A 27,006-nucleotide genomic window follows, 5' to 3' on the forward strand; every position below is an offset into this window, starting at 1 on the left:
CCACTGGGAAGAAACCTTTATTTTTTCCCCCCTTTTTCCCCCCCCCCCCCCCCCCCCCCCCCCCCCGCTTTTTTAAAAAAAACTCCAGTTTTTCGTTTTTTCCATCAATACTTTTTCAGCAACCTGTTACAGAAATAACAACATGCTATCCCAGGATCCTACAAAATATTCCACCACAGAGGGCAAACAGTCACTAAGACTAAATACTGAAGAGACTTTGGGCTGTGGATATGCCCAAGAGACTTGATGAAGGCTTGGATCTTGCTAAAAGGCAGATGAGAGAAAATGCTGGCCCATTTTTAAGTGCTCAGTGCTACTAAAAAGGAGATTCTTGGTTTAGCAAGGAACCCTAGGGCTTAGTCCCATCCAGATGTTCATAGTACACTACATTTCTGAGGGTCCCACAGATACCAGGAGCATGGGGAGCAAAAGGGAGGGAGAGAAAGCAAGATGTCTGCTGAGCATACACACAGAAATAAGAAGAAAAGCACTGGCTGAGTTCCAGAAATTAAAATCTGGCCCCACTGAAGTAGGCAGGAGATTTGCCACCATGGAGACAGAATTTTACCCAATGTGAACAGTATTGTGGGAATACCCTCCCTCCAGACACACTGTGGGAGGTCTTCTGGTTCTGAATAATCACTGGAAACACAGGAAGGGAAATTAAACCCAAACCAAGACAACAATACCAGAATGATTGATCAACAGACAAAAAAGAATGTAACAACAATATGAAGTCAAAAGTGTTGCAGAAGTGGGTGGAAAGAAGGTGGCAAGTCCTTTACCTCCTGGACCACTGAACTTTGTGAGGAACAAGGCAAGATGCAAGGCCTTGTGGTGCTGGGTGCACGAGGCCACGTCAAGGCTGCACTGGAGTCTTGGAGTCTGCATAGATTCAATAACAAGGGGGAAAAAACTTTTAATGCAGATTCAGCCTTGGAGTAGGCTTGCATCAGTAATGCTATATTAAGAGGCCAGAACCTAGCAACTTCAGCAAAGATTCCTAGGAGCAATCAATGTCATCACTTAAAAATTCCCAGGCAGGCTAGTTCACAGAAAGGGCAAGCTCAGCAAGCTCTGTGGTTGTGTAACAGAGCATTCTGGATATGAGAAATACAATAAACAGACACAATGCCTATAAAGTTCCATCTACTCTGACAGCTATGACCCAGTTATTTAGCCTACAGTTGCCCTCTCTGATGTAGTTAGCATTTGGATTCATACCACAACTATATATAAGGTCCTGGATGTTCCCCTTTCACTGCCTTAAGAGTGCAGATTGCCTACAATGCCAAGTTCTATCTTTCAGGCTGCCTGAACTCTCCAAATTCACATGAGGCAACTAGAGAGTCAAATTCCCATAATTGCTGGAACTCAGTCCCCCTAACCCTAACCAAAGACCTCTTCTTTGCTGCAGCTCTGCTGCAAAAAGTGACTAAGTGACTTTTCTGGGAACTACTGCATAATGCACCATGCTGGATATGGTGATGACAGCAGGGAAACTTGCTCATCCATCACTGACAAATATTCAAGTACTACATTGCCCTTTAGATGAGAAATTCAGATGAAGATCCATGTCTACACATCAATGATTAATGAATGACAGCTAACTAAGCATTAAACCAGATTTCCCTGAGTGACTGTGTGACAAGCACAGCATAGGCAGGCATACATTCGCTTTTGGAAGGTCCCAAGGCGCTTTGAGCTTTCCTCAGGCCTTCCTTCCTCTCAAAGCCACTGGAAAGGCCTGCTTCCCCACCCACGCCTCTGACAGTGTGAGATTTACAACCTTCACAGAGCTTAGGTCATCTGCCAGTTTTCTCTCCCGGCTCTCTTCTCTTGCTCTCTCTCATATAACCAGGAAAAAACTCTTTTCACAGTCCTTCCTTAGGTCTGGCCAGCCTCTTCAGGTGATGATCTCCTGATGCTCTGTACTTTGCTGTCTGTGTGCCTGGTCTTGGTGCAAGTTCCTTGTCCGCGGGCTCTGCTGCCAGCCCTCAGGATTGTCCAGTCTTCAGATCTATTGTCCAATATTATGAAAGGTAATGGGAAAAATGGAGGGTAAGGCGGAAAACAAAGGGCACCAAGGCAAAATCAAGCATCTTTGTAGCCTTGCAGAATTCTGCTGGCTCTGAGAAGGCTTTTCACCTTAACTTAGCTGGCAACTTGGAAAATGAATTGAAAATGTGTTTGGTGCTTCTGCAATCTCTTGAAACATATCTGGAGGGAAGAGAGTGCCTGGAGAGTTACCAAGCTCTTGTGCTCCCTGGCAGCCTCAACACCATTGTTATGCCTGCTGAGAAACCAGAAGAGCTGCTTCTCAGCCTGAGAAGATCCTGGGATGAAAAGCACAGACTGCTCTCATGCTGGGCTTGGGACCAGGCTGCTGGCTTTTCCCAGCATGTGTCATACAGCTGTGTGGGTAAGGGCACGCCACAGCCCTCCTTCCCAGCCTTAACAGTGTGAATCTTGCAGAGAACTGTGGGGCACGGACCATTATCCACGAGAGGATCTACTTGCTGCTGGAGTGCTAAAGGGCAGAACAGAGACCAGCATTTAGCCCAATCTTTATTACACTGTGATGCCATCTTTCCTTTGTTTTTAAAATCAGCCTTAAATGCATTTAAATGCAAAACAATTATTGGAAGCAACAAAATCCCATCTTGTTCTGAACATCTCTTGCCAACACTCAAGGAGAGTTGAGAAAACTGAGTGCCCCGAGCTGGCAGCTGGCCATGGAAGATGGCTGGGATTATAACTTTGCTGCTCACCCCTTGCTGGATCCAGAACTTAGAACATAAAAGGACCAAACCTGAAACCTGAAATCCACAAAACAGAATGTAAAAATCTGGGTCACCAGTATCTAAGGTCACAAGTCCAGTCTTTCTAGAAGTTATTTTCACTTCCATGACACTGGCATGACAACACGAGAGAAAATGGGATGATCAAGTCTCTCCACAGAGTAGGAAGAGTAATGTAAAATCATTTCAGCCTAGTGCCATCTCCTGCCTTTTAGATATAATATTATTACTTACCTTCCTTTTTATGCCCAGGACCATAGCAGTACCTAGAAACCACTGAAAATGTGTATTTTTTCCAGAACCTACACAAAACTGTATTTTATCACATTCTTCTACCTCTCTTCAAGTATATCTGATGATTTTCTATAACAGTCTTGTCAATACACCAACTGGTATCAAATAGATAGGTATTTTCTACTGATCTGCTATTTTGCCTAAAATTGAGAATTTTAGACTAGCACAGTCCTCACTCAAAACAGCTGACAACATTTCTTTTGAAGAGTCAGAAGCAGATTTTCAACAGAGAACATAATTTTTAGGAACAGAGAGACATGCAGACATTTTGAGAATTACTTGTTCAAATGGTACTGCTTACACATCTTACACAAGTGAAAACTAAAGACACTGAAAACATGTAAAATTCTCCTTTTGTTATTGTACAAATCATTAGTGTTATTTAACTCACTCAGGCTTCCAAGTACAGGAACTCTGACCATCAGCCCAGTATAGCAGAACACATGATAATTAAATTTACTTACCCTGTAGATTCCTGCTGGGCTTAAAATAAGGCCATTGCTCCAATGAAAAGCCTTCAAAGGCTGCTCACTAGAGATGGGTTTGTCGTTGGGGTTTCTAGACATTTATTTCAGTGCAAATCCTGCTAGAAATTGGAACTTACTGCTTGTTGTGAAGTTACTCTCACCAGCCTGAGGAAAGGAGTCTACGTCTTGGATGACTTGTAGCGGTCCCACAGTCCGGGCTGGGGGATCCAGAGCGACAGAGCTTTCATTCACGGTAGTGTCACTGGCTCCTGTGATCTGGTTGGTCGGTGGTCCTCCTATGGATGCTTCCAAGTCTGGAGGTATATCATCCATGCAATCTGCATTTGGCTAATGGGAAGAAAAAGGAGAAAAACGAGCTCTTACCTGATAAAAATATTCAATTTACTTCTTACCTCTTCGTCAGATTTTTTGGCCTTATTTTAGTATTGAAAATGAAAACATATAATGAATAAACACACAGAGTTTGTCTTCATGTACTTAATACAATCTGTTGGAAGAGAGACCCAAAGAATGCCATGGAAACTGTGTCACCTACAATTGCTAAACATTCTTCTTTATACTTTTAAAAGGGTTAGGGAATGTGCACATTTAAAAAAGTAACTCACTTATTGGTATGATCTGCTCAATATAGGCAGATTGCTGAATCAGATCACAAATGTAAACAGAGACGGGATGAAGGGGAACGATTGTATTTAACATTTATTATTTTTTTCAAATATGCATTTTACAGAGCCAGTATCTGAGCTTACAGGAATAAGAATTCAATAAGAACTGCCTGTGGGTGCATCTATGTGTGTGGTGCAAAACTAGAAGCTAAAACTGTTTATAAGACAAGTTTCTAAACATCAAAAGATGTTTGCTAATACTGTATTTCCTACAAAACACAATTATGAGAAAAGAAACAAGCAGACAAGAATGGGAAACTGAAGAGCATTTTTTGATTCACAGTCTTTCTTGCTATGTGAAGCAAGCCAGTGCTCAGAGAGACAAAGCAAGACTGAGCTGCAATATGCGGATGCCTTGTTAAGCTAGAAAACATTAATTTAAGTTGTTCCCATTTATCTTTATTCTCCAGGAATCAGTCAGCTAGTCTGGATCCGTCACTTAGGTTTCCTCTAACTTCAGGGGTTTGAGACATTTTTGCTGTGTGATTTATCCCCTAACCCTAGGTATGAATTGCTCCCTCTGCCTTCCCTCTGCTCAGCACTAAGCAGAAACAGGGCTTAAGCTGCTGGACTGGAAACCCAACATTCAAATGGCCAATGTCAGAGGAGGTGTACTCTGTTTGGTGGATCTGATTTTTTTCCTATGCTTAGTTGTCTCACATGCCAAGGCACTTTGGAAAATCTCACTATCTGCTTATCTCCAACAGCAGGCACCAAGAAACCAAGCAAAATATGATACAGCAGAGCCTTAAAGAGAGATTTAACTTTAAGCACAAGAGAAATCCCCTTGAATTCAAGCACAGAAGGTTACCATATGTTTACTTTTTTTTTTTTTGTCCCCAGAATCAGGAACTTAGCATGTTTTCTTTTTCCACACATTCCATGTTTGATTGTTGTCACCTCTTAAGTGTTTTTTTCATACGTGTTCCTAACAAAAAAGACAGGCAATTTAAGCAGTCTCGGATCCACAAACTGAAGTTTGGAATGAAAACTAGAATTGTTGTTGTCTGGCTCCAGTCTAATCCACAAGCAGCAAGAATGCCTCAGATTTGGGATAAAAAAGGCACATTCAACTATACCAGGTGTTAATGAAACTCATTGAATCTGTACTTTTCCAAGTGAAGTACCAATAACTTATCTCTAGGACAGGGACCCAAAATTATCCCTTAGATCTATCACTCTTTGCCTCTCTCTTAGCTATTATAAAACAATGTTTTCAGAAGTTCATTTTAAATTTAATTTACTTTTGATGGCAGTGTATATTAAAAACAAAGGCCTATTTTTCTTTCTCCTATAGAAAAAAATTATTTCAATTTTTCAGGGGAGCAGGTGTCTGTCCTTTGCTCTGATTCCAGTTATTCCTAGAATGGGGCTTTATCACAAACTTTTAAAGTTTTTTAAGAGGGGATTATAATTAAAAGTCAAACCAAACATAAAAGATGCAAAAATAATATTGCTTGATGTAATTAATCTCTTTGCTCCTGAATAATTTCAATTGAAAAAAATACCCAAAACTAAGAGCATGCTGTAAAACTATATTAAATACTGATCAGAAAAAAAAAAACAAACAAAAAACAAACCCAAACCATTATGTCTTTGGCTGCCAGAGTGACCCAGATACAGTTGCTAAGTTTAATTATATTGGTTTCACTTGTTTCCTGCATGTAAGTGCTTTGAGAGCACACTAAAGTCAAGGGAGAGCTTTGTATTGACTTCAGAGGGTTTGGCTAAGGCTCTTAGTGAATAGCTTCAAGTCATACAATCTGCTGCCAAAAATGCAAGTGACTGCATATCCAGCAGATGTTTGCAGGAAAGAGGGAGAAGCAGAGGGAAACTACCTCATGTGATATGATTATCCCAATAGCAAGGTAGCTCTTTGAAAGTGAAAGACACTTTCACTAATAATCCTTTTCAAATATTGCAGGTGTAGTCTGAGCTGGATTTTCCAGCAAAGAGTGGAAAAGGTCATTTGCTGGTAGATAGTTAATAATCTTCTGGAGCTGCAGAGTGCTGTGGAGAAAAGTGAAGGTGTTGGGGTGCTCAGTGACTGTGAAAATGAGTGCAGGAGTTTTGATGCCTCACGGCTGCCTGGGGAATCTGAACTTAGGGTAGATAATATTTGAAGTTTCTATTACAAAGTAAATGCAGAATTTAGTTGTGAATTGAATTGAAACATTTAGATATTTTGGGTTTAACCAATCCTTTCCTAGAAAATCCAAAGTCTTCCTGCTAAATGAAGTACAATATACCCACAGACAAGCAAGCCAGGTCTTTAATAACAACCATAGGACACACATGCAGCTGGCAGGGAAAAAAACTCCATAGCCTGTCTACAGTAAGATTTCCTCATTCCTCCCATTGTAAAAGCGTCCAAAATGGCTTTTGTAAATTTGCACCCAAGTCTCCCATCAGAGGCTGATGCCTGCCTTAGGCTTTTTTCTTCTTTTGTGAGTGGAAATTTCAGCTAAGAGGGCTCAGCAAGACTCAAGAATGTGGTTAGGGAATGATATTTTGCTTTACCCACTCTACAGAAATGTCTGCCACCTTTCACAGAGAAGCCCTAGAACTTTACAGGTTCCTTGAGGGCAATATCTTTTCCCACAGCAGCCTATGGACATCTGGCTAAGTGATGAGTCTCTAAAAACACCAGTTCATCTGTGCTGGTGGCTTTTTTGGTTTATGGGAATACCAGAAAGCACACCTTAAGAATGATGTCCGCCCTGGGCTGTCCTCAGCTGGTGCTGGGCAGTGAGAAGGGTGAGGACAACATGATTTCTGTGCAGGTAGAAAACAGGTCCTGGGAGCTGAGCAGGAGCTCAAAAGGACACAGGTTGGGCAGGAGGGGTTATGCAGAGGAGCAGGAGAGAGCATAAGGTAGGAAAGGAACAAACCAGGAGCTGAGGTGTATTTCAGAAAGACAAGGTAGAAAAAAGAGAGGAAGAGGAGCAACTGATAGCAGTATAGGAAGTTTTAACCCTCAAGCTACCAGATGCTCTTATACCTCCACTTCCTTTGCTGTAAACCAGAGGAAACCTGACACAAAGGCTACCATTTACTCCAATTTCCCATGGACAGCAGCTCCTACTGTAAGTCACTTTGAGGGACAAGACTCTCCCTTCATGAACATATCCAATGATCCATGTACGCCAATATGCTTCCTCCAAGAGATGAAGAGGTCTGTTTTCAGCTAGTTGTCTTAGAATAACCTACAGGAAATTTTTACAGAAATTCATACAAAATCCCCTAAAAAAAAACTTTGCTAATGGAACATTAACATCACATCCAAGTGCTTTATTTTTAGTATTAAGACAGATCAACACTACAGCTGATTTGGAAATCTTAATTTGAACCAGTTGTTCATGTAGGTTACAGCAGCATCTTTAATTACATGCTCAGTACAATTATTTCCAAAGAAGCTCCATGCATAAAGCTCTCAGTGAGGACAGCAGGCTAGATCCCCGTTCTGCTGTACTGTACAGCAGAGGAAAGGGAGCTATGAGAAGGGAAACAGTGTTTGAGGAAATGGTGTTTCAATGACTCCTGGCAATTAGGTATTTCTACACCTGCCACTACAGAGCTGTTCACAGGCAATGAAATCAAGCCATGTACACCAAAACTTCTACACATGGCCTCTGGGGCATGTTTTTTATTCTACTAGCTGTGCCCAGCCTCAAACAGCCTGTGGACATGCTTAGCCTTCAGCAGCAGCCAGTGAAGCCAGTGAGAGCTGTGTTCTGGATGTAAATTCTAACAGCACTAAGCTTTCTGGGAAGCCTTTAACATCTCACTGCAGGCCTCCAGAAAGCATTGCTCTGGTTTGCCTATATGCCCCGATTACGAAGCTGGACAAAGAGCACATTAATGACAAAATTGGACAAAATTGGACAAAAATGTGAACGGGCCAGTGTGAGAGCAGAAATGGTATGGTGCTGTCAAATGCACAGGGAAGCCATGGAACAATACACTGGGTAGAGAGAAAAGGTGTCAGAACCCTGTGTAACTGCTCATAGCAGGCCTGTGAGCTGAGATAGAACCTGAGGAAATTTTTCCGTATTTAAGCCTAGGTGCAGAGATGCTGAATGGCAGAGCTAGCCTTTGTTCGGGCTTTTGATCCTAAGATCCGATTTAACAGTTGCATCACCTCTAAATATACTAAAGACAATATACACATTTAGCAGAAAAAGTAGCCAAACTGTTTTGATGAATTACCCCAGATACAATGCCCTCCTTCTTTTTCCACTTTGCATGTTTTCAGTTTGGATTATATTATATTAGGTTTATTAACATATCTGCCTGCAACCTGCTTCCTCGTCTCCATGAAACTGATTTCTCTGAGAATGGCTATACGAGCTCCCCAATACGTTCATGTGAACTATTTTACTTTATATAGCTCTTTCAAATGTGAACTGGTGCATCACTGACTGAAACTCGGGGGGCTACTTACAGCACCTGGTAATGCATCAACTGGAGGTGTTTCAGTATTGAACTTCACAAGCCTTGCACAGTGGAGGACAATGACTCACTCCTTCCTAGTGAAGCCCCTGAGCTTGGTGATAGCTCCAGCTGGGAAAGGGTATGGCAGACCATCTGAACACAAACATGCGACTTAGAAAGATCAGTTACTTTTGCAGTTTCTAACCACATTTGAATGTTCCAAATAACAAAGAGCTTAACAATTTCTTGTATGTCATGTGCTCCACCACATGCTTAGTAACTGGGAAAAAGGGCCCTTAACTGGAATTAGGAGCAGAGACCTTGCTTCAGATAGACTTTAAGAGAAATCTGACAGAAAAAGGACTTGCTTCCCCAGAATGAGCAATTTGTTGTCCTTGATGAGTATACCAGAGAAAATTTTATTTGCAGAATTTCTGCTTTAAGATTTGAACCGAGGGCATGATTAAAAAAATAAATCCAGTCCTGAAAGCTATGTGAAAGAGTCTATAAATCCACCAAAACACCAGTGAACAATCTTCTGCTTCACCTAGCAGGCAGCCATAGACACACAAATCCCAACCAACACTCACACACACACTCTTCCCTGCTAATACTAGTGGGGTGCAGGACAGAGGTAGAATCAGACATTTCCAATTGTACTTCCCTTAATAAATAATTAATTATTCAATAATATGGCAAAAAGAGTAAGATGGAAACGGACAGGAAAAGGCTAGAGATATACTCAGGTGGCTGGTGTTTCCCTTCTGCCCTGATGGGCTGCTCTGCAGTGCTTACCGGAATCCCTAGAGCTTTTAGAATATTCATTTTACACATCGGGCAGGTACGATGGTCTAGCAGCCAGGGGTCTACACAGGACTTGTGGAAAAGATGCCTGCAATGAAAACCAGGATATCTTAATACAAATGCACCACAGCACAATTTACCATTTAGTACCAGATGATTCTTGAGCTTGAATTCTTTCAAGCTAGATTATTTCAACTGGTGCAGTTTGTGACCTCTTCAAGGACTGTAGAACTAGGTCCTATGCACATAAGGCTAAAATGATTCCTGCAGCAACTGAAGCACATGTGCACATTTCAATGTGTTTGGAATAGAAGAGTACATACTTAAGAGATTTAGAGAAAATACACAAAATGCATTAGCAAACCCGATATCCTTTAAATGTTAAAGGCTGCCAGCAAACAAAAGCTGCTTGCTGGAAAAGGTAACAATCATGCTAGTTTTTCTTAATAGTTCTACAGACAAACCTGAATTACACATAATTTAAATGTGAAGCCATTGAGGGTCTAGTATTTTTCAGGGTAGAGGCAAAAAGAAATAAATTTAATTTGAAAAAAAAAAAACTTTCCATTTAAACAGAAAAACCAGTACAATGCTTTTATAAATATCCTTTCTGACTTCCCTGCTCTTTAGAAGCTGCCCATCAGAGAGAGCTCCTACGTAGCTCCCTGAAGGAATTGTTGTTAATCCTGTTCTGAGTCTGAAGGGACTACCAAGCAACTACCTGAGCCCTGTAGCCGCTGGGCACCACTTTTCCTAGACATCAATCAGCTGGAGCACCTGAAAGTTTCTTGTTTAGGTTTGCCTTTAACAAACTGATAATGACTGTAGAGATATTCAATGTGTGTACCTGACTGGCAGACTGTATTCTCTCTTGAGATCATACTCTTTTACTAGGAATACAAGAAAACATTTCTTCACCCCAAGGGTGGTCAGGCATTGGAACAGGTTGCCCAAGGATGTGTTATCTGGAGGTATTTTACGACGTGTGGATGTGGCACTTGAGGACATGCTTTAGTGGTGGGCTTGGCAGTGCTGGGTCTATTAGACTTGAAATACCTAAATAACTGTATGATCCAAAGGCTCAGCCTGGAGCAGGGAACATACCAGTCTCTACAAGGAAATGCAATCTCTGAGAAAGCCAGAGTCACCTAATGTAACAAAGTAACTCTAAATATTTAACAGCTACTTATTCAGCTGAATGGGTCAGCAGATGTGTCACTACATGGCAACTTACTGCAGTCGTGTGCTTTGTGTCACTTTATACAACTATGGCAAAGGGCAAACATATTCTTGGAAGTTCGACCTAGTCTAATTATATCAGCTGGCTGGGGTATCAAACCTCATTTGATCCTGTATGTCAATATGATTAATCAAATGAAGCATTGTGATATTTGAAGTTTAAGCCTCTACTTTACTAAGGCTACTGAAGTTCACAGCTGTACTTCCAAACACAAAACCTGACCTAATGGATAACAACAAATGAACCAGATTTTGGTCTCTGTCCTGCTTAAAATTTCCTTCCTTCTATCTTAGGAGGGGCATGTTCAGCACACTATCAGGCAAGCATTCTGAATAGGTGAAAGCATAAAGATACAGTTCTTAGACATGTGTAATTTACATTTAGAAGTCTAACCAACAGATTTTCTTGAGTTTGTTAGTTCAATGTTAATTCATTATGTCTTACCTTTCAGCTACATGAAATAATAAAGAAATTGTTGTTAGTGATTGGTTTTCTTTAATTATATAATCAAATTCATAAATATGCTTATTGGCAAACATCTGAAGCACATTTGTGCCAAAATAATCAGTCCATTTACAAAACCTGAGATATTTATTAATCTCTCAGAAAACAAAACAGATTTCCAAAATCTGTTTTGAATAAAAAATACATAGTTTCCACCAAGACTTTTTACCATAGACCAGAAAATTCCCTTTCGTTTTCAAATTCCAGCTTTGAAAGCCTCAGTCAAACTGGCGTTCATATTAGAGAATTTCATGATGTTTGTTCAGCATCAAAAGCTTGGAACACTTTCATGCCTTAAAGACTTTAAAATCTGAAGTTCAGTATTCCTAAAGTTGGCTTCAAAAACAATATTCTAAAATAAATCCAAGTAATTTAAAAACATGACAGATCTTGTCACTTTGCACATCTCAATACTAATTTAGCACAGTGTATTATGACTCCATTAATTTCAGATTTAATATGTACTACAGAGGGAACTTGATTATTTGACAGAAATTCACAGAATAATGGAATGCCACTGAATATCAGATGAAGATTTGCCTTTTAAAATTTTTGTACTGCATTATAAAATTAGAGCTCTTATAATATCTGTTTTGAACATGTAAACATTTGCGCAGAAAAGCAAGTTGGCAGGCTTTGCAGATTTGGATTTGAAAGTTTATTAGGTATAGCACTATGTACATGCTTATGGCATTCAAAAAATTGTCAATTGTTTTATGTTCCAAATTCAAGCAAAAGAAGGGACACCATAAAGTAAGACGAGAGCAACTGCAGTATTTCACTGTCCCATGGTAAGACAAAGATGTAAAAAGACCAACTGCAACAAAAATTCCTCCCTTTGCAGTTCTGACTGATGCAAGTTTTAAATGGAAGGAGAGGATAGAGCCATCATGGGTGATTTCAGAAGTAATGACCCATACAGCAAGACAGTAAGAGATGTTTCAAACTCGGGCTCAGGACATAGCTTTGACAATCAAAGTCAAAGCTAGAAAAAAATACAGGTTTTTTCACTATTGTGTGCAACCACATTCATTGCAAAATTATGTTGATTTGAAAAGTTTCTCAAAAGAACTGCAATTGATGAGTTGACTGAGAGGAAGGTGAGATGTTGTCCCAACCTCATACAAAAGGATTTTTATAAGGGAAAGGAAACAACTGTTCACCATCTCGCCCAGGGATAAGCAGCACAATGATGTTGTTTAAACTGTAGCAAGTGAGATCCAGGTTACACAATAAGAAAGGCTTCACCACAGCCAAGGTAACGAAGCACTGCAATAAATTATCAGGGGGTTTGCTTTCTTCATCCCAGGAGACTGCAGAGTGTGTTGGAAAAAGCTGCCAAGAACGACATGTGCGTGCCAGTGCCCCTGTGCTGTTCCAGAGGTGCTGGCCTCCTGGGATCCCTCCTGTGCTGCACTCGCCTGTGGTTGCACATGGCTGTGCAAAGCTCACAGAGCACAAAGCAAAAGAACCTCAAAGTCCCAGAGCATTCCATTTATTGTTATCTAAATAGCACTTCACATTTTTAAGCTAGATATTGCTTTTGTTTGAAATGCATTTATGTTTTTTTTTAAAGATGCAATTTTAATCATACAAGAAAAAAATCATGCCGCACTCAGCCCAAATAATAATAATAATAATAATAATAATAATAATAATAATAATAATTATTATTATTATTATTAGTATTATTATTATTATTATTTTAGTACAACTATTGTAAAGTGTTCAGCTTGCCAACAATTTTGAGAGGCTTTTTTTCCAGATTAAGGGAAACTATTCTCCTCCCACCTACCACTCCTAGTCTCACCTATGCAGAAAGAGAGGAACATCCCTGAACCTTAGAGTAAGAGCATCAGTTGCCTGGATTAGACCTAGGGCTGAAATAAAGGATTTAGAATTTTTATTAGTGAGAGACTGAGTAGCACTGTAGTATCCAACAAGAAGGTTGGAGATTTTGGGGGGTGCTTGTACAGTATTATTTACTTCTGAGGAGGACAAAAGATGATGAGGGTGAGAGGAAGGAATCAAAGGGAAGAATGTGTGTGATGAAATAATTTTCACAGAAGCTAATAAAAAGAGAGAGCAGGAGTGATAATTCTCTGAAATCACAGTTGTTCATGGAGTGAAGGTTCAGGGGAAAAGATGACCTGGAGTGAGGTCAGAGAATGTGTTTATTGGTGAAAGAAATGAAACAGCAAAAAAGAGAACCTATGAGGCACTCAGTAGAAATAAGGTTGAAAGAAATCTCTTGCCTCTCTATAGAAGTTTAAAGTAAAAGTTTAGTAAAAGGCACAGACTGGGAGCAGCAGGACTAGTAATTTCTCCAAAGCTACAGCAGAAAAGGAAATGGTGTTTTGAAACTGGAGACAGAAGACAAGCAGAATGAAGTAAGGCTGTGACAAGAGATGTCATTCTAGGAACCTTGAACTTGGTTACATTTGATCTCGTGTCAGTGCCCTTAAAGACAACTTCAGAGATGTTTGCTACCATTAAACTTAAAACTAGCTGCAAGTCAACACTTTATACTTTTATCAAGTGTCATTCCTTATTTATGTAATGCACTCTGTGAAGTTTCTTACTTCAGTCAGTTGTGGGAGCTGCCCGATGAAGATAAAGAGGAAGAAGCACAAGTTCTCTTGGAATTCTCCTCTGAGCTTTCCAGAGTGGGGTACACAAAACCAACTATCCCAGTGCCAGCAGAAAACAGAGGACATTTGGGAAAACAGCCCAAGTCCTAGTAAGCACGTATTTTTTTGACTTCAGAACTCATCCACTGCTATACTGGAAGTTTAATGAGGTTCCCATGTTAGAAAATGCACATGGCTTAACTGAGGATACTGGAGCAGGAAAACTACAGAGTCTGTAGGTCTTTATCAAGATATAACACTCCTACTCACTTCACAGAAACAGAAATTAATCCACTTTCCTTTTTGTTTTGGATGAGGAGATGAGATTGAAAACAGCAGAAAGAATAAGGAATACCATTTCATGTTTCAGAAGTTCAAACCCGTGCAAGTATGTAAAACACTGCTCTTGCAGTATGTGTAGCAGGAAAGCCAGGGTTGGTGAAATAGCTGCTTGAGAAAGATCTTAGAGTTTTTATAATTCCTGACTACTAAGGCTCAAACTGTGGGTATTTTACAAGACAGTTCAGCTACTGCTACCCTTTTAGCATGAGTCATTTTCTGGGTGACCTTTTAAGTCAGCCAAGAACTAAACACCACCTGTTAACTCTGTGTTTCCTATTCACTCTGCTTGACGCAATGCCGTGGATGACAAAGGCTCATTGAATTACGAGGTGGGACACAAGTGAAAGCTAAAGCTTAGACATATATTTAAACTGTTGTAGATCTACCTCAAAACACTGCCTGTCTCTATCATGCAAAATTTCCAAGCTTTATTCTGCTTCTGTGCAAAAAGGCTTGATGCCAAACCAAGGTCCACATTTTCCGGTAGTTTCTCATTTTTCTGTATTTCTGCCTCATGAAGTGATGTGTTTGTGTTTGCTCATAAAAAAGAAAAGAGTTCACATGCAATTTGTAATTGTGGGGGATTTACAGTAGGTCAAATTTATGATTAATCTGTTGCTTTGTGTTAGCCATTTAGTGATGGCAGTAAACAGATTTAATGAATCACATGAAGTAACAGAAATGGACAGCTTGTAACATTCAAATATCTACTAGGGTACAACACAGCGGGAAAATAAACAAGTATTTTGGTTTCTCAAGCCAGTTAACATGACTCAGGAAAAGAAATAAGTTCTATTGAAAATAATAAAATCTCTGCTCTATTATGTGCAGCACTTCATATCTGTATTTCTATGGAAATCAAACACTTGCTGTTGCTCTCCTAGGGGCAACTGATCCTAGGAAATTTCTCAAGAAATTGATTTCCTTAAAGAAATCCTCCATTAGGTAACACTTCACAAATGACAGTACAGTAGCACAAGATGAATACAGCTGTTAGGGATGGCTAGAGGCTGCACTCCTGTGTCACATCACTGCGGGTGGATGTGTTGCACAGGGCATCTTCACATGAGGCATCTCTTTCTATGGCTGGGGATTTTTCCTGTCAAAAGTCATCTTTTTCTCAGGCCCAGGACAGCAGAAGAAGTAGCTCAATGGGGAGCAGGAGCCTGCTCTATCCCTGGATGCTTGTGGCCAGGGCTCACTCTCAAGTCAGAGGGAAATTCTCCTAAGGCATTTATTCTAATTAAAAAAAACAGACAAATCAAAACTTTTGTTTAAAAATCTTACTAAAGACTTTGTTATAGGCTCAGGTTGGATAAAATTTCCACCATACTAAACCCTCAGGGTCTCACCACCATCACTAGTTTCACTTCACGTAGAATAAAGATGCATTTCAGATATCTTTACCAACAGATTTGGAATAGGCCAAAATAATAAACTCACCCTTCCCTCCCCAAGTTCTCAGGTAATCTCATCAGTGTGAAACTGAGAGCAGAGACTGTCTTGAAGTAGAGATTATTAGACCTAAAAGCACATTCAATTTACCTGCAAGGCAATATCCTGACAACATCATTGGGCTTGTAGCCTTCGATACAAACAGCACAGTTATCAAAGTCTGGCTCAGTCTCCTACAGGGAAGAGAATATTAATCATATTCATTTTTTATTTTGTTAGCTAATCTCTTAATATAAGAGCCTATGTGACAAAGTAAAACACTCACTGAAGCAGACTGCAAATCCAGTAATGCATTTCAAAACCAGCAAGTCAGATTTTCTGACGTGTTTCCAGCTGGAAACTTGCACTGGGAAGCATGCAGATTTAGTTAGTATGTTTTAACTTTCAGAATTTTCTGCATCTTTAACCGAATCACCCTCTCTCCCCACTCTGTTTCATTTAACTTCCACTCCTTCCCCACCTGAAGGAGACAGTAGCTAAATAAGCAATTGGCATTTCTGTTCTGCCTCTGTCCCAGAGGTCTAAAGGAATCCTCAGCACAGAGTTTAATTTAGTAACAAGAATTTTGAAAAATTACCTTGTCACCTTTCCTGATCGTCCTGACTTGCAGCTTGCTGATTGCTTTCTTCGCAGCATCTCCAAGCCGGCGCTGCAATACAAAATTTGCTCTTAAGCAAAGAGCATCTCTTCATGCAGAAATCAAAACTTTTTCTCTCTAGGCTTCTTAATAATTTTAAGTACATGGAACAGGATAGTGTATAAATACAAACATAATAATTCATAAAATGGGCACCATAGGTGTGCTACACTGCAGCAGTGCGTACTAATGTAGGTAACAAGTCCATTATTTGATTGTCCTACTTCTTCCCTCTCTTTTTTTAATGACACTTGTTAAAAAAAAAAATACCGGACAGTTAGCAGAGCGAATGCTGAACTTTATTCTTACATTGTTCCATAACTAGTTCATGATCTTCAGCAGGATACAACTTCTGAAAGTGAGCTGTTAATTTTTTAACAACAAAAACTCTGAATAATCTCTCCTGTCTTTTTTCCTGCAATACAGAGTTGCCTACTTTAGAAAAATGAGGTGGAAGCATCTGCAGTTTCTTACAGGTAAAGCACTATATAGTCCTGCAGTAACTTCCTGTCCATACATAACCATTTGATGATTCTTTGCCTTTCTATCATTCCCTCCAGTGGAGCATAAAGTGATTACCACATCATGTTTCTGACTGTTCTCCCATATTTCCAAAACACTGTTACTGTGCTGGCAGGGTCACAGCCACTAGGATTAAAGTATGTAATAACAGCCTGACACAAAACACCCTGTCCTCAGACACTGCAAATGGACATATCTAAGAGGTTGGGAACATTGCAGGGCAGTTCACACAGTCACTGATCAGCACCCTGTGCTACAGAGCTTGTTCCTTGGACTTGGCTGCTCACTTGTGCTAATCCAGCAACAAGGCAGTCTGGAGACAGACTCACAGGCTGGAAAAGTCTTTGGGAGGTCATGCATTCCCATCCCCTGCTCAAGACTGGGTCAACTTCAAAGTCAGAACTGTGTTAGTCGAGTTTTGACTATCTCCAAGAAAGGAGATTTCACAATCTCTGTGGATAATTTGTCCCAGTGCTTAACCAATCTCAGCATTTTTTCTTCTCTAAACATACTAACGGAATTTCCCTTTCTGGTAATTTGTGACCATTACTCTGTGCACTTCCAGGAAGAGGCTGATTCTGACTCCTCTGTGACCACCCTTTTTGCAGCTGGAAGCAGAGCCCTTCCTCCTCCTTGGCTCCCCACCCAGCTTAGTATGCTCCCTTGACCCCTCCTCAGACGCCATGTGCTTCTGCCCCCAGAACATACTGGTGACCCTTCTCTGGGCACTCCCCATCTCTTCTATGCCTTTCTCACATGGTTTCATGCAGCAATGTCCACTCCAATGTCATCTTTATAACAGTTCATGGTACAGCATGTTCCAATTTGCCACCAATAAATGACTTGAACTCTTCCCTTCACCTCCTCTCCCCAACCACATTTCCAGCCATGTGTTGCTAGAGAGGAGACTTAGGGCCTTTGGTGATTCAGAAGACATTTAACCTTCTGAGCTGGGAAACTCCTGTACCAGAGTTCAGAGGGGCCTGTCAGCAGGAAGGGTTTCCAGCTGGAGGGGGTGAGAGCATGAGGCCAAAGACAGAAGGAAGCTTGAGGCAATTTATAAGTTGAGACCTAATCACCACACAGATATGACCAGTAAATTGCCACTTTGGTCACATTCAATTAAAATCACTAGATTAAATTTACAGAGTAAGCTTGTTGGATTGGAAAGGCTGACAAAAGACATGCAATATTGAAAGTAGAGTGCAATTTCAGATATGGCTAAAGAGGTGAAAACAATCTTGACTATCAGGAGATTTACATATGAGCTTTCCAGCAACTTAATTATTGCATGTGAAGGAGTATCTTGTAGTTAGACAACATCTCTTTCTGTGGTCCATTTTTCTCAGTCTCCCTTAAATAAAAGAATCAATGAGAGTTGAAAACATTTCTTGTCAGCTATTTGGTTCTTTAATGTAAATCAAAGACAGATTGATAACATACAGCCAGACAAGAGCCATTATGTCATGCTTCAGAAAGTGCTTGTGATCCCTTTTCATCAATATTATTACTTTAATGAATGAAATGCCTCGTTCTTTTTTGCACATTCTTGAAGGGGAAAGGACAAGATCAAAAACTCCTGTACATCTTTGATTTGCTTGCTTTCATGTTTGCTTTCTCTTATCCATCATAAATAGATAAGTTCATAACTTACACGTAAATGAGAGTAATTTAGTTTTTGAAAGAACAGGGATTTCTTGGACTAAAGTAATACTTTCAAAGGATTCTCCCATTTGAACAGCAAGGCATGCTATCAATAACCAATTATTTTTCCCAAAAGATAAGAGGCATTACAGCAGTTTAAGGGTTTAAAGTGAGGCTTAGAGATTTACAGTCATAAATCTCATAATCTCATTAGCAATGCTGCAACATTCAGTACTGGACTGGAAGGAGTTAAGCCTGTCAGATGCAGTGGTCTTGAGGAGATGGCAATGCTCATTAAAAACGAAGGACAGTCCCATGGAAAGCACCACTTATGTGTTCCTGAGAAAGTAAATGACCATAGATGATGTGGAGGAGAAAAGTTACAGTAAGTGCTTCTCCCTTAATGGCCTTACTAAACTATCATCTTTGCAAGGAGATCACCTTGTGCCTTGTGCAGAATGAGATGCATCACCAGCACGAGGTATTGGACATCTAACCACAGACAAAGGCTGCAGACTCCATCATGGGAAGCATCTTCCCAAATTGCTTCAAAGATTGACATCCCTGTACAGTGGCCTAAAACTCTAATTCCAAGCCACAGCCACAAGTCTTCCTTCTTAGATAAATGCTCTACATGCTGACAGCCACATACTAAAGATTAACCCGGGACACACAAGATCCTCCTCAAGTCCAGTGCAATCACTACCTGCTTTGGCTTCCACTATCCTGCAAAACTTAAGGAGTACAACCAGTTTTAAAATGACTGTGTAGAAAACTTCCTCTGAACAAGAAGCCAATGGAAAGAAGGGACATTGAAAAATGTGGTAAATAAGTCTGGAACTGAAACATCACCACCTCTTCATTTTCTCATGTCACAAACAATAAAAAGAGAACTCTAGTATTACTGGTGAAATATGAAAAGCTCTGACAGACTGACAGGGCTGGTTTGTTATTGTTGTAGCTGTGCCCTGTTTTAAGTCTCTGCCCTGGCTGTTACAGGGCTGTAACATGAGGTCATATTTTGCTGAATTATCTCTGGAACTTAACTTGTCATGTAATTCTAATTCTGCTTCTAATTAGCTCTACAATGTGATATTTCTTGATTTAAAAAATTTCCACAGCCTTTTACAAAATCTCTCAACTCTCTCATCTTCAGGAGCCTTCCAGGAACAAGCTGCTGAGGAAACAGATTCTCTTACATAAATTTATTCTATTCATGTCAAAAGGATTCATCATCAAGGCAACCACCAACTTCCTGGACATCTCGTTAGGTGAGAAAAAAAGGTTCAATCATGTGAATACTACTATGTATCTTCTACTTCCATATATAATGTACAGTTGCCAGTGCTAGAGATACTCTTACAAATTAAATGTATTAAAATAAAAATTAGTATCTCACCATGTTTGCAGCTGACACCCTGGCTGTAGGTGCACAAGCCCATAGTGGAAGACACTGCATTGATTCTCAGCCAAGTGGGGATGAATAGACACTGGCATTCAGCAAGAATCTTTGAAATCCTAATTCTCCACTCATCAAAATCAGGCACCTAATTGGAGTAAGCTGCGTCTTCCTTCTGGCACATGATCTTAGATTTTGCACACGTGATGAGTAAGAGTGGTGGCTGAAGATGTAGATGGACTATGTCCAGTTCTCATCTCACTGTGGAGTCACAGGAAATGATTCCAGGAGATTTTTCAGTCTTTCTAGCTGCCTCTCTCAATAGCTGGACTCATTGCTTTCTTGATGGATAATTAAATCACTTTGTTTTGGATTTACTGCTTGGTCAAAAACTTATGCCTAATGAAAGAAGGGAAGTGTACCTGGAGAGTCACCAGATAGAGAAGGACTAGACAAAAGTGTTTATGAGGCTTGACAAAAGGACAGTATGATTTTAATTAGAAATTTGTGATCCCATCCTTGAGTTACAAGAAAACATGTCAAAGAAAAAAAATCCCAGAACCTGATGGAAAACAAAGAGGAATGCTCATGGGAAGGGCAAGAGCAAGCTGAGCTCTTCAGAACTACCTACAGCATTAAATTCTGTAGCCAGGACTAAAGGAGACAAAACTAAAAAGACACACCAACCCATTAACACAAATAATAGAGTTTTGTTTGTATATTGCTACCATTTTCATATGAAAAGAGCTAATAAAGAGATTAGATGTCAGACAAAACTGTATGAAGAAAACTGCATGAAGACTTTTTAGGTTGCCCCTTATTATTGCTCAGTTTTTCCCTCCAAAATAATAATATTAATTAATAATAATATGTAATTACTTAGGAGGCATCCTTTCTAATTCTTCTAAAGAACAGAACTAGTATAATAACCAAGTTATTAAAACCCCTCCATAGGACAACTGCTTGTGCACATGTGGTCTCATTCAAACTTTGGAAAGAAAATACTGAAAAGGAAATATGTTTGAACATATAAACACATCAGTTTCAAACTATATTACCTGAATGAGCTTCTTATTTTGATGAGTTTCATGTTTATATATGTCAATTTACACTGCTAAGCTGCCTGTATAATTACCTGACTGAAAGCACACTTACACACACAAATAAGGCAGGCATGTGCTTTTGCAGACAAAGCATCTAAAAATTATCACAGCCGTTGCAGTCACAGTGAATCTGCTGCCAATGATGTTCAAATTCCAGCTGGGGTAGTCTCGTTCTTGCTATCCAAAATTCCAGACTGTATATTTAAGTGGAAAATACATTCTTTCTGTCTGTAAATACAGAGCAGCTGCTCCCTATCTCAGAGGATGCCTGAATTTCAATGGGGGAAGGCGAGGGATTCCTACACGTCAAGTATCTGTTAAAGAGCGTGTAGCAGGGTTTTTCTCTACAAGATGGTTATTTACACTCTGAATTTTACCTTTTCTGCAGAATAAGCAAGGCAGCCCTCCTGGCCCTGACAGTAATTTATTGAGCGTTTAGAAACCTCTCTGAATACAGTGCATTTTTTACAGTGCAATAAAATGGTTATCTCTTCAAATTACATACATTGATAACATTTTCTACTATACCATTAGAATGAAATGTACAAGCCTGAGCTTCCCAGTTCTGCTGAGATAGTTGCATCTGGCCAAGAAAATAGTAAATTTATTATTATTGTTGCTATTATTATTCACTGCTGGACTACCATAAAGATGGGCAGTGCTTTATAAAACCACTGCTACTGACTTCTCTTCAGCTCTATAGGCTTTTTATCTCTTTCAAGGGCTTTGGACAAGATGCCAAAACCAATAACAACGGTTTAATAATTAGTGACTATCACTACAGTCCTGTTCAGTGATCATTGTCAAATGAAGAAGAACATATTTGTCTTTCTAGCCCAAGACCTTTCTAAGGAAGCATTAAAGTAAGAATAGTTTTTTTTCCCCGCTTTCTTCACTCACCATGATCATTGCTTCACACACACATGCCTCACAATGTTTTAGTTAGCATTTTGATCTCAAGGGTCCTTAGTTATACACATTGCTATAATATTTGGCTATATGTACCACAACAATATTTTCACAAATAAACATTACCTTTCTGTCTATTTTTTGTGTTTTGCATAAGGAAAAAAACCCATAATATATATACACTATTAATTTCTTTTTTTTCTTGTATCCCATCTATACTGACATTAAGTCTTTGATTTTCCCAGTCATTTTTATATTCCTATACTTTTCACTTTCTTGGGATTTCTTTTAGTTTTCTGTTTTTACTACACACTGACAATTTCTTTAACTTTTACTTCTACAATAAATCCTGTGGTGATTTTTTGGAAACACAAACTGTTACTCCAGCCCTGCTCACCTGATTTCTGTCTCTGGCATTTGCGTAGCGGAATCTCTGGATGTAGTAGAAGACCAGCCATGCCAAGGAGATGATCATCAGCACAATGAAGGAGATGGAGACAAACACCACCGAGGTCCGGCTAACGTACTTCTGCAGGTTGCGAGTCCCGATGGTTATGTACATCATCACAGTAATGTTCCTCTCCAGGAGGCTCACTATCTCTTTTCCTTTGGGTTCAGGAATCATTATTGCTACAACATCTTCTAAGCCTATCAGACAGAGAGAGAAAGGGACCCTTAAGTAAAACAAGTGATCACCAAAAGGCAATCATAGAATCACAGATTATCCTGAGTTGGAAGGGACTCACAAAGATCACTGAAGTCCAACTCCTGACACTGAACAGGACATCCCAAGAATTCCACCATGTGCCTGAGAACTTTGTCCAAATGCTTCTTGAACTCTGTCAGGCTTGGCTCTGTGACCACTTCCCTGAGGAGGCTGTTCCAGTGCCCAGCTACCCTTTGGGTGAAAAATCTTAATATCCAACCTAAATCTCCCCTGACACAACTTCATGTCATTTCTTTGTGTCCAATAACTGCTCACTGGAGAGAAGAGATCAGTGCTGCTTCCCCTGCTGATGAAGTTATAATCACACTGAGGTCTCCCCGTCAGTCTCCTCCTCTCCAGACTGAACAGACCAAGTGACCTCAGCCACTCCTCATACAAGTTCCCCTCAAGGCCCTTCACAATCCTCGTGGCCCTTCTTTGGACACTCTCTAATGGCTTCATGTCTTTTTTACATCGTGGCACCCCAACTGCCCCCAGCACTCGAGGTAAGGCCGCCCCAGTGCAGAGCAGAGCAGGACAATCCCCTCCCTTGCCCAGCTGGCAATGCTGTGCCTGATGCCCCCTGGGACACAGTTGCCCTCCTGGCTGCCAGGGCACTGCTGACTCACATTCAACTTTCCATCAGCCAGGACCCCCAGGTCCCTGCGCACAGCACTGCTCTGCAGCCTCTCATTCCCCAGTCTGTCTGTACATCCAGGGTTGCCTCATTCCAGGTGCAGAATCTGGCACTTTTCCTTGTTGAACTTCCTATGGCTGGTGATTGCCCAACCCTCTGATTTGTCCAGCTTTGGCAAAAAAAGTAACAAGAAATCTGTCTGTGCTTTCTTCTGCTCTTCCCTCCTGTTTACCAAGAGGGAAGTCATATGGATCTGGTGAAGGTTTCAACTGAAACCAGTTACACAGTGTGTTTCTACATACTAATCTTGGTGAGATATGTAAAATGTGTTCCATGGGCTGACATAAACACAGATTTCTAGCACTTCTGAGGCTTATCTGGATGATATTGCTGTAAACACGGCAAAAAGGGAGGTATACTGCATCCAACATTCCATATACATTTATCACAGTCTGTTTTGCAGGGTCATGAGTCTGTCAGAGAAGCCCCTCCAAACTCTGCATCCAGATAAGAAACACTTTCAATCACAGATTCCCACATGGTTTCACAAGCGGAAATGCCAAAGCATCACTGCTCTTGCACCAGGCTGGCAACCAAAGAGCAGCTTACCATGTTCCCAGTGACTCCCCAGAGTCCAAGCCCATACAGCAATTTGGGACTCTGCTGGAAGCTTGACTCTCCAACTGATACAAATTTAAAGTAAAGATCATTGTTTAATTCCACATAAAATTGCCTCCGCAGCCCATATCAGCCCCTGACACTGCATGCAGCATGGCCCCACAAGGATGCAAGTCTGCACAGCTGATGCAGCAAAATCCCACTAACGGGATGAAGCAGGGACTTCCTACAGTCCTGCCAAGCCTTCTATCATGATCCTGTGAATTGGGCCCTCCACTGATCTAGCCATTCTCAACTCCACACTAATTTTCCTCTCTGTACAGCATTGTTTGATGTTAATTGCATCACACATTGGTGAAACTATTTTCTTTTCAATTTAAAGTCCTCTGTGTATAAGACCACATAATATATGTGGTCTGAAATTATCTGGGAATCACCAGGTTGTTAAATGCCTTTTATGGCCTCACAAAAAAACTATCACTGCTTTACAGTTTAATATTAGGGATATTTTGTTCTTTCACTTCATGAAATAAGCATGTAGACAATTTTTACACTTAAACTATGTTTTGCAATAGCCAGTTGTTCTAAGTAGCTAAGGACAGACAGGGTGTATTGTAATGTAAAAATGTGCTAGGAACAATAGCAAATGAAATGATCACAAACTGGCATTTAGAAAGGTACAAACTGGGGGTGTCTGAACTCAAAGAGCTATGCTGGGGTGGGGCCTCAGAATTTCACATGAAATCCCAGGAAATCGGCTGATGTTGTTAATCCCATGGCTGTCAGTATTTTGACTGTGGCAGGAGGAGAAAGCACTGCATTCAGAGGGGCATTCATGGAAATGGGAAGGGATCATTCAGCCACAAATGGAGGTATGGGAGGGTGACTTGCATTTTCAACAGGATCCCTCTCCCTCCAAGCTGGTATCCAATGTGAGCTTCACCAGTTCAGCACTGTATCCTGGTCTTCAAAGTCTAGGTCAGACATTTCTTCACTAAGAAACCCTGGGAGGTATAAACCAGGTTTTCAATTGGATTTGGATGCTGAAGGCCATGAGGTGTTTGGCATGAGTTTGGATATACACAGGGGGGTGGTGTTCTGCAGAAAACACTAATTGTGGTGGAAACTCTATAAAATTCTGCTGGGTGCCTGCATCACTGGAGGTACTGAAATAGCTGTGGCAGACTGCTGCTACTCAGAGAAATCTGCTGTGAAGCTGGGAACTGAACCCTCCTTCTCAAGTCTCAGAGCAGAAGTACAAACACCACCCTTCTTCCTTTCATGAGGCTTTCCATCATAATGCTTCTGTGATTATGAACAGGTCAGTCAATGAACAGAGAGGATCAAATGTATGGCCGAGTCAGGAGTTTTAGATATTCATGACTGGAAACTTAACCTTCCTGCTGATACTCTTCTATAAAGCATTACTGTTTTTCAGCTACTCCCCTTTATTTTTTTATTCCAAGAGTCCACCATCAGCAGTCAAGATAAATCTAGCCTTGCAACTCTTCTGATACCCTTTTATTACAAAAGGCTAATGCAAACATTACCCTAATGGCCTAGGGAGAATTTGCCAAGTCTCAAAGTGGCTGAGAAGGGCACTGGTGCCATGCCAGTAATTTTCCTGCAGTCAAAAAGAAAAATTGTCTGGAGCAGGGCTTAGCTGTCAACATGGCTTCCTTTGTTCTATTCCCCATCTTAAAAAAAAAAAAAAAAAAAAATTAAATTCAATCTACAGGAAAACCAAAGAACCAATCTCATGCATAGCCAAAAAAAAAAAAAAAAAAAAACCAAAAAAACCCACAGTGAAAAATTCCACAGCCAAAATTACTGAATTTAATCACTGCTCTCTGTCCAACTGACTTTGCCAGTACAGACCATTAACATCATCATCAATACAACCTAGGACACTGCATGGATATCACCTGAAAGTCTATGAAAATGGAGATAGAGACAAACCCATTTCCAGTAGAACATATAGGTAGTATCTTAATGATTTAATCATCTTGAATCTTGCACATCTTAAAAAACTTTAACAATGTGTTTAATTATGTTCAATTATATTATAGTTTATTATGTTTAAAATAGTTTTAATATATTTCTGGACACAGGACACTAAGCCATGGATATATACTAAATAAAACTACTATACGAAATAAAAATGTAGAAGACACTGTTATTCCAAGAGGAAAGCAGCTGCTTTTATTTATTCAAACCCTTAATAAATTAAAATTTCAGGCTACCTGGTTATTTTCTTGGAAAAAATTAGCACTTGTAATGAAGCGTTGTTGGAAAAAATAACCAGAGCAGTGACAAATAATAATCAGATTTTTAAAAAAATGTTTTACTGATGTTATTATAATTTCTCCAAAACATTACAGAGAATGCTATTTATTAATCATGTTATTAAGTTATGTTTTTAATCTCAAGTATGTTCATATTAGGAAGAAAATAAAAGAAAAATAAAATAATTTATTTCTCTCTTCTCCCTTTTTAAACAAAATATTTGTATTACCTCAGTTTCACATAAGCTGCAACATACACAAAAAGTATGCAAATTAAAGAAGGGAAATAACTTAATGAGACATCAGTGTTAGAGGTGCATTTTTATGCCCAAGTACACATTTGCTCAACAGATTTAAAGAAGAGAAAGGATCTAGTAACATGTACTGATGCTTCCCTGGCAAGTTAAATGCTACCCCTGCCTTTCATTAAACGCACCCACAGTGGGAGCTGCATTTTGTGGCACTCCTGTTCCCTAACACATTTCTTTTCTTTTTCTGGCAAACATGAATGCAGAGTTTGACATGAATTTTTAAGCAGCTGTCAGGATGAATCAGAGATCCATAAATCAAAGGTATTTAGGCTGCAGTGAATGGATTTTATTCTTCTTTATTTTTTGGCTAAGGAAGCATTTAACATATCAGTGTTCTCTCCTAATGAAACAAGTAAGGCAGAAGTTACAGGCATTTGGGATGATTTAAGTCATTTTAACTTGCTGAAGCATACCTGCCTAATTGAATATTTCTGGGTGGAGTAAACGCATGCTTCGGAAAAAGATCCAAAACACCCTCTCCAAACCCACTCTTTCCATGCAGTACTTGGCTACGGAAATACATTTCAGCAGGTATGCCTTCATGCAAAACCTGCAAACTTCAAGGGTAACCATCTATT

General features: G+C 40.0%; 1 protein-coding gene across 5 annotated transcripts in view; it reads right to left on the reverse strand.

Moving 5' to 3' along the window:
- RNF150 (ring finger protein 150) overlaps positions 1–27,006 on the reverse strand; it is a 135,116-nt gene that overhangs the window by 46,821 nt on the left and 61,289 nt on the right. For 3 of the 5 annotated variants that reach the window (XR_005954670.1, XR_005954671.1, XM_041461773.1), the window contains exons 2-6: positions 22,269–22,519; positions 16,235–16,306; positions 15,748–15,830; positions 9,478–9,574; positions 3,700–3,910 (exon numbers count right to left, since the gene is read on the reverse strand). Coding sequence is in view for 3 of the 5 variants with exons in the window: in XM_041461773.1 (XP_041317707.1) it covers positions 3,700–3,910; positions 9,478–9,574; positions 15,748–15,830; positions 16,235–16,306; positions 22,269–22,519 (714 nt within the window). In the remaining 2 variants the exon portion in view is untranslated. Of the gene's footprint in view, positions 1–2,775; positions 2,820–3,699; positions 3,911–9,477; positions 9,575–15,747; positions 15,831–16,234; positions 16,307–22,268; positions 22,520–27,006 lie in introns of those variants that run through there. The other 2 variants (XM_041461774.1, XM_041461775.1) reach the window with 2 other exon arrangements.

Source organism: Pyrgilauda ruficollis, unplaced genomic scaffold, assembly GCF_017590135.1.
Source record: "Pyrgilauda ruficollis isolate IOZ18807 unplaced genomic scaffold, ASM1759013v1 scaffold154, whole genome shotgun sequence".
NCBI classification, from domain to species: domain Eukaryota; kingdom Metazoa; phylum Chordata; class Aves; order Passeriformes; family Passeridae; genus Pyrgilauda; species Pyrgilauda ruficollis.